Below are 7,673 nucleotides of genomic sequence, written 5' to 3' on the forward strand. Positions count from 1 at the left end.
GGGAGAATGAAGCAGCCTGCGGGCCAGAATGGCGGGGACCGAGCTGTCGCGGCGGGGTGGTTAAACAACTGAGCGTGTCTTGTCTTAACGCGGTAATGCCCTTATTGAATAAAGGCGTCCCAGCTGGAAACCGTAAAATATCTTCACCGCCCGGGGGACTAACGCTTTTCTGTGTATGTGGGATTCTCTCAAGATTTCTGCCGAGCTTTTTTCTTGACTGAAATTACTTTCCCGGGTACCTTAGCCCAGGAGCGTTTGCCAGACCTTTCGCAGTGGGGGGTTAACGTTGTTTACCTGCACGTGTGTGTGTCTCTTCTTTAGGACCCCCACCCTTGTTACATGGGGTGGTGTAGCTGGTACTGGTTTAATATGGTTCACAGACTGGAAGCTGGTCCTTCAGTATGTTCCCTACATCGGTGGCAAGTATAAAACCGAAGACTAAGCTTCCCTCTAATGGTAAGTTTTGTTTGTGCATCTCTTAGCTTAAGTAGTAGTGTTGCGTTGGTGTGACGCTTGATGTGTCCTGCCTGTCCAGGGCACGATCATAGTGTTGGTCCAAAACGGAACTGCTCAATTTGATTGATCAGGGCTTTTTTTTTTGTTTGGCTTTTTTTTTTTTTGGCTTTTTTTTTGGCCTTTTTTTTTTTTTTGTTTTTTTTGTTTGCTTTTTTGGGTTTTTTTTTTGGCTTTTTTTTTGGCCTTTTTTTTTTTTGGCCTTTTTTTTTGGCCTTTTTTTTTTTTGGCCTTTTTTTTTTTTTGGCCTTTTTTTTTGGCCTTTTTTTTTGGCCTTTTTTTTTGGCCTTTTTTTTTGGCCTTTTTTTTTGGCCTTTTTTTTTTTTTTGTTTTTTTTGTTTGCTTTTTTGGGTTTTTTTTTTGGCTTTTTTTTTGGCCTTTTTTTTTGGCCTTTTTTTTTGGCCTTTTTTTTTTTTTGGCCTTTTTTTTTGGCCTTTTTTTTTTTAAATACAGGGTTTCACAAAGTGCCAGAAGGATGAAATATTAATAAGAATATGTTTTTCAAGGGATTATTTTGCAAGCAGTGGATTTTTCACAATGTAATGTGGTTCTTGAGAAGTCAAATCGAGTGTTCTGTGGTAATTTGGAAGTTTTGACAGATCTGTTTACTTCTAATCCTAGGTAGAATGGCTTCAAGCTCGTGACTAGTTTTGTTGCTAGGCAAATTCAGACTCCTGTTCCTTGTAACTGTTATTAAAAGTAAGTTGAATGTTCAGAGCTGGTTACTATGTACCACGAATTCATGGGAAAATTTGCTTTCTCAAGTTTTTTTTCTTTTTCCTTCTTTAATTGCATATGAAATGTGCTGTTCTGAATCCTCTGTAAGACTGACCGTCCGTAAAGTTGGAGCAGCAATTAAACGATACCTTCTGTTGGGCCTCTAAATGCATATTTGGGTAGTCGGCAGGCTTAGAACTTTTTTGTTCCTTGTCACAGATGGAAGGGAGTTAGGAAGATTTTTGCCTTGCATTAAAGGATGCTGATGTAAAAAGGTCCAGAGGAAACTATATACATCTCAATACTTGTTTCTTCCGGTCAGAATAACAGTTACATTTAAATGTTGCTAAATGACAGTAAGATACTTGCCTTCAAGCTACACAGTATTTTATAGAGAAATCAGTGAGTCTGGAAGTAACAGAGCAAATCGTTAGTACTTCTGTAAGTCTCTTTTTCCAGAGATACTTGTTGCAGTTTAAACGATTTACTGCGTCTTCCCCGTTTTCAAAATACCTATCGCACAGATCCTTGGTGTAACCAAAGGACGAAAGAAACTTTTCACAAAAGTCAGCTGCACTTGTAGCATCTCAGGTGACCGTAGATTTTACGGACAAGTCAGGGGAAAAGCTCTCAAGCCATGTAGAGGCAATTAAATTACCTAGTGAGTGCTTTCTCTACTTAAAAATTGTCTTAGCCAGTAGTAGGAACATGGATACATTCGTGAGACCGCAGCGTATGTTCTCTGTTTTGAAGCAAGAGCTTTGACGTGTCATTGTGCATAAATCATCTGGAAAGAGCATATTCCTCTACAGGAACAGAGAAAGAGGGCGTTTCTATGGAGGCCTGTGATTCCTTCCAAAGAGACTATAGGCCTGCCTTCTGCTGGGCCTGTATCGGCTTCTATACCAGAAGCTTCTTGCCTGGATACTGGAGGCTTTTGAAATCTGTCTGTGGTGTTGGCTGCTGTAGCACTTTGCGGGAAGCACTGGTTAATGACTGCTTTGTGTTTATTGTAGGAAATGTATTGCTGGATAGAGTGTTTTGGAGCCATCCATCCGCTGAGACCCTGCTTTGAGATGAACTTGAAATGCCCAGTACTGATTCTGCAACAGGTTGTGGTGTCCCCCCTCTCTCCCATGAACAGTTGTGACCGCTTGGTTGTGAACAAATTTAACTTCACTGCCCAGCCTGCCTAGTACTCTTCCTCTGATCGCTTTCACAGCAGATCTTGTCCTAATGGGAGTAATTTATAAACCTGATGTACAAAATAAATCAAGTGAATGGTATTTTTGGTTTTTTGTGTTACCTTCTTAGTCCACATTCTTTAGACTAAACTACTGCTTTGGGTTTGGGTTATGTCTTCAGCTTGTTTGAATGTGTGTCCTAAGGAAGGCCTGCCGCGTGTTTGCCTCCCTTCCTGTGCAGGTTCCTCGGGCGTCAACCAGTGGCTGCTGGAACGCTGGGTTTGATGAGCCTTTTGTTTGTCCCCGGGTAGTTGTTGCTCATCACTCTTAATACTGCTGTAGTTCTCGAACTGTTCTTAGTGATGTGTTGATTTTAAGCTAATCCATTCCTAGATCAGTAGCAGCAGTGGACTCTTGCCTGCAGTTAACTGTTCGTAGCCGATATTGCAGAGTTTCATGGTAACGCAGATTCCTGGCATTAGTTTAAAGCAAGGTTTTGTTTCTTTTTAACATCAATTCGTGGACCCCTTAAACTGTCTGATTGGGCACACAGCGTTTTAAAGCGGAGTGCTGTCTGAAAACAGGCTAGCTTTTCTGGCTTAATCTAGGGGCTCAAGGAAGGCAGTCCGCAAACCCTGGGAGGCTTTCCACGTACCAGGGTGAACACCAGTGGTTGAGAGAGCTGCTCGGTTGCTTTCTTAATGTGGGTTTTGAGTAGGAAAAGAATATGTATCTATACTTCATAGGTATAGTTATATTTGTCAACATAAATTGGTGAAGAAACAACCCGCTACCAGAGTCCTTTAGATGAACAAGTTTTTAGCTGTCAGAAGAAGGAGGTACAAGGATTATTTTTGATCTGGTCTCTGCCGCTAAGCCACAGCAGACGACTCGGACTTAGGGAGGAAAGTTCATCCCTTTCCGCAAAGACCAGAATTTGCAAACAAACTTATCTCTGTGTGAGAACAGGATCGCTGTTTTCTCTCTGTTTAGTGCCAAATTTCACCTCGTTAGAATTTTTGGCTGTAATGAAAGATTCAAATCTCTTTGGGGAAAAATCTCAGTTGTAGTTGCTGTGCTGCTTGGGTGTCACCTTCAGGGCTGAAGGTTTCTGAGTGATGTTTCTATAGAAGACTGTTGTAAAACCTGCCTAAACGGTGGCACCGTGCAGGACACTTGAACTACTTATTTAACAGAATAATGGCTTTAGCATTGCTTCGTCAGCATAATTGATAATTAATTGAGGGGGCGGGGAATATAATTTTCGCATGCACAACTCTTTGCTGCCCTGCTACAGCCAGTAGGATGGTACGGAAGCTGATGGCGTGATGGGATAACCATGCTATTTCCTCGGCCTGTCCCATTCTCCTGCTCCAGCAGTGCTCCTGAACGCCTGGCTGACTCCCAAAAGGCCAAAGTCACTGTGCCTTGAAATGCTGAGAATGTAGGTTTGACAACAGCAGCCCTACGCTGTATATAGGGATATCGATCCATTTGCATCCAAAGTATGCCTTGAAAGTGGGCATTATATTAGCCTGTACTCGCACGTCATCGGGATTGTAAGCTCAGACTTGAACAGTTAGAGTCTCTGCTCTTACTTACCTGTTTAACACGTCTGGACAGGACGGGCATAATACGTTGCTGCTGACTTCAGAAATGACCTAGTTTTGGCTTGTTCCCGTGGGCGGGCGAGCCTCTGCTCCCACGGCTGAGAGAGTTCTTCAGGAGGCCTTGAACTGAGGGTCTGTCTGTGTTGCCCGTTCCTCTAAGGACCCTGGTCTCCCCGGGTTGTCAGTCTGCAGTTCTCATTAGTGAGAGTTACTTTTAGCAAAGCCCCAGCGATAGCACTGCGCGCAGCAGCTGAGATTAGAAGATAATTGAAGGAGAAAAACGTACTCAAAATATCAACTGCCTACACAGGCAGGCACTGCAAGAAATGTACGGACTTCGGATTTGTTTGCCCTTTGGCGATTGTTTAGCTGCTTGTGTTCTTTGCAGCATTTCAGGTGATGGCTTTGTCTCTAATTAACCCGAGGATTAGTGTATAACTGGTTTAATTTCTAGTATTTCTTCTTCCACAAGAGCAAGCAGTCTTCAGAAACACTCTATTAGAAATATCTTCTGCGTTCTTGGGCAAATTTCTGCTAAAATTCAAATAGTCACTGTTCAGGTGTCATGAGCGATCTTTCTAATTTTTAATAGCCTAACATTGCCTCTTTTCTAACAGTTGTTATTTTTCAGAATGAGCTAACCAAATGGCACATACGTTATAGGAACGAATTAGTTAAAAGACAACGACCCGACAGAGGAGGAAAAGCTTCCCCTTCAAAACCTGGAGAGTTCCACTAGAGGGCACAGCGGCAGCCAAGCTCACGGGGCTTTGGACCTACAGAAATCAAAAAGCACCTTCAGCTCTGGCTTAATGATGTAACTTCAAACCTGCCTCTGAGAAAAGGAAGGCTTGCGTTCCTGCCTGCCTCCTGAGTGTTTGTCCGTGCTGGCACCTCCACTTCCCTTTCATCGTGAAAGGCGTAAGTGGAGGTGGGAGAGGGAGTCGTTGCTGCAACCACCTCAGCGCTGTCAGTCTGCTGCGTTCAGCCCTTGTTGGTCTCGTCTCCTGGACCAAGGTCAGACTCTGCCCCTCTGCAGGGGCTGGCAGGTTGGGTGCTCCCTGGCAAATCCTGCTCTGAAATAAGCTCCTCCGTTGGGTCTGGGATATGTGGCTGCAGAGCAGAAAGCTGTCAACTAGAGTTATCTGCAGGGCTAAATGGAAGAGTTTTTTCTGTCAGGGTATCCCGTTGCTTGCTGCCATGGCTGACAACAGCTGATTTTGGTGATTTTTGGATTATCTGCTAGTCCTGGAACAACATGGACTCTCTGGCAGCTGAATACACTTTCAGCTGGTGGCGTTCCCAAAGGAACACTGGAATATTTCCCTTGGGCTGAAGAGAGAGTTTCTACCCAAACATTTTGTGCAGTCCTAGGAGAGTAAACGTCTTCCCTTCTGCAAGCTGTTGCTGCACCAGCTGTCAGTGAAAACTGATTTTCTAACTACTGTTACCCTGAGCTTGAGGTTCGGTGGACAGGACACCTTCTCCATCCCCACCCCGCAGCAGGATCCGCTCCCCAGCTTTTCCAGTTTATTCTTAAAAAATGCCATTGAGGGAGCTTTCACAGTCCTCTGCGTGGTCTGTGTCTGTGCTTAACTTCTCAGTTTACGTGTTTGGAAAAAAGAAATTCTCTCCCCTCCTGCACTACAAGCCCAGTAATTCTTTCCCTTTTACATATTTGAAGGCTATTATGGGATCTCAGCTGTTTTCTCGAGGCTAAACAACCCCGGTTCTTTCCGCACAGGTCACTTCGTAGACAGCTGATGATTTTCATTGCTCTCCTCTTGGCTTGCTTCCAGGCACTCCATGTCTTTCTCAAAACCCAGCGTCCAAATGTGGACGGTGTCTTTGCACGATCTCATTTCTTGGTGAAGGGTTCACTCCTTTTCGTGGCTTTGATTTTAATTGGTGAAAGAGGAAACAATCGAGTGGTTAGCGTGAAAGAGAGGGCTACCAGGCTTCCATCCCTGGTGCTGAGGAGTGCTGGTGGTTTGGAGCAGAGGGATGAGACGCGGGCAGGACTCTCTGCCTGCTTTTGCTCCCAGGTGCAGTCGCCAGCGGGATCCAGTGGGTTACCTCGCAGCGTGCGGGGGTTAGGGCTCCGCTTTCAGGTGCGCGGCGCTGCAGTCTTGCCCTCACCGAGTTCCGCTCCCGGTTTCCACGTTTGCGCTAAACGAGAGCAAACCGCATCACTCTGTGCCTCAGTTTCCCTTTATACACTCAGTTCACTTTTAATCGAGAAGCTGTATTTCTGTACAAGTTTTTGGCTAGAATAGCGTGAGTTTGGCTGGGTTGTGAGGTGTGTTTGTTTTACCAAAAAAAGGGGAAAGTGCATTTATGAAAAATAATGTGGTTTTGATCAATACCGGCAATTAGAACTTTTCTGATCCGTGTGTTCAAGATTGCAGGAAATAACAGTGATAGCAGGGCAAGATATTTCATAAGCGTGAGCCCAGAAGGAGACAATGCCAAACAGAAACCAACAAAACCAATCCCTAGAGAGGCGGGATGCCTTCGGAGCAACAGAAAGCTCCGTATTGATTAAATTAAAGACAAAATCCCCACCGTCGCGTATCTTAAATATAAAAATCTTCTTGTACAAAGCAAATGCAACCCAGCACCTACAGGCGCACCTGGCTCATTGAAGTTGTTTTCAGTTTCTGCCCCTGACTCTGGATAACTTGTACGCCGCGCGTGGGGGACTCTGGGTTTCCTCTCGCCCGCGACACACGTCTCGCATCCTTCCTCGCGCTCCCTGCTGCTTTCCAAATAAGGGGGTTTGAAACAAATGAGCGAGCCCTGTTTTAAAAAGGAAAAAATAATAAGTAGAACCACAGACAGCTTGTTGCACAGATGTGGGCTGGAGGAAGCACTGGAAGTTCGAACAGACTAAATAAGTTCAGCGTCAGAAGAAGTGAGCTGGAGCCGCGCTCGCGTACGTGGCCAAGAGAGCCGCGAGCCCGGCCGATCGCGGCAGGATCCGGGTGCGCGCCCGTGGACGCTGCTGTTTTGAAGTCCGATGGTGGTTGCTTCAGGACTGCTGGTCCGCGCGGGATTCTTAAGAAAAACCTGGTATGTCGTTTGTTCGTTAAAGGAAAATTAATTACTCCGACTCGCTTTGGAAGGCAGGCTGCCTTGTGGCGCTTAGTGTTTTTCAGCACGTGGATGGAACACCCAGCTGCCAAAATACAGGTGCCCCGTTGTACGTTATCAAACCTGGGATTTCTGGGTAGATGTTAACCAGCAGCAGGAGGCAGCGACCTCCCTCCCGGGGGTGCCGCAGTAGGTGATTTGGCCGTCTGTAATAGGTTGTGGTTTACACTTTTTCCTGGAAAAACTTTTCATTGCTTTGTCTTCAGACCATCTCCTCCAGAGCGGTTTTTCCTCCTCCTTGTTGTTTTTTGTTTGGGTTTTTTTTTGTATGGATCTCTTTTTGGACATCGTCCCAGGAGGAGGGGTATGGGTGCTACACAGGGCGGTGCTACTGAACATGCAAAATGAACCCAGAAAAACCCTCTCAGACAAAGCCCCTCTGAGGGGGGGCTGTGTTGCGGAACAGACCCGTTCTTCCAGGCAGGGTCTCGGGCGCCATGGGAGGTAACACCAGGGCGCGGACTGCCTCTGCCAGTGGCCTGCCCGTGGGGCTGCG

General features: G+C 45.6%; 1 protein-coding gene across 1 annotated transcript in view; it reads left to right on the top strand.

The window, feature by feature from the left end:
- Positions 1-2,516, top strand: part of LOC103903648 (cytochrome b-c1 complex subunit 10) — a 3,286-nt gene extending 770 nt beyond the window's left edge. The window contains exons 2-3 of the mRNA XM_019473553.1: positions 245-456; positions 2,247-2,516. Of these exons, the coding sequence (XP_019329098.1) occupies positions 245-442 (198 nt within the window). The 3' untranslated portion in view covers positions 443-456; positions 2,247-2,516. The remainder of the gene's footprint in view (positions 1-244; positions 457-2,246) is intronic.
- Positions 2,517-7,673: the final 5,157 nt, after the last annotated feature.

This window comes from Aptenodytes forsteri, unplaced genomic scaffold, assembly GCF_000699145.1.
Source record: "Aptenodytes forsteri isolate BGI_AS27 unplaced genomic scaffold, ASM69914v1 Scaffold391, whole genome shotgun sequence".
Lineage (NCBI taxonomy): Eukaryota > Metazoa > Chordata > Aves > Sphenisciformes > Spheniscidae > Aptenodytes > Aptenodytes forsteri.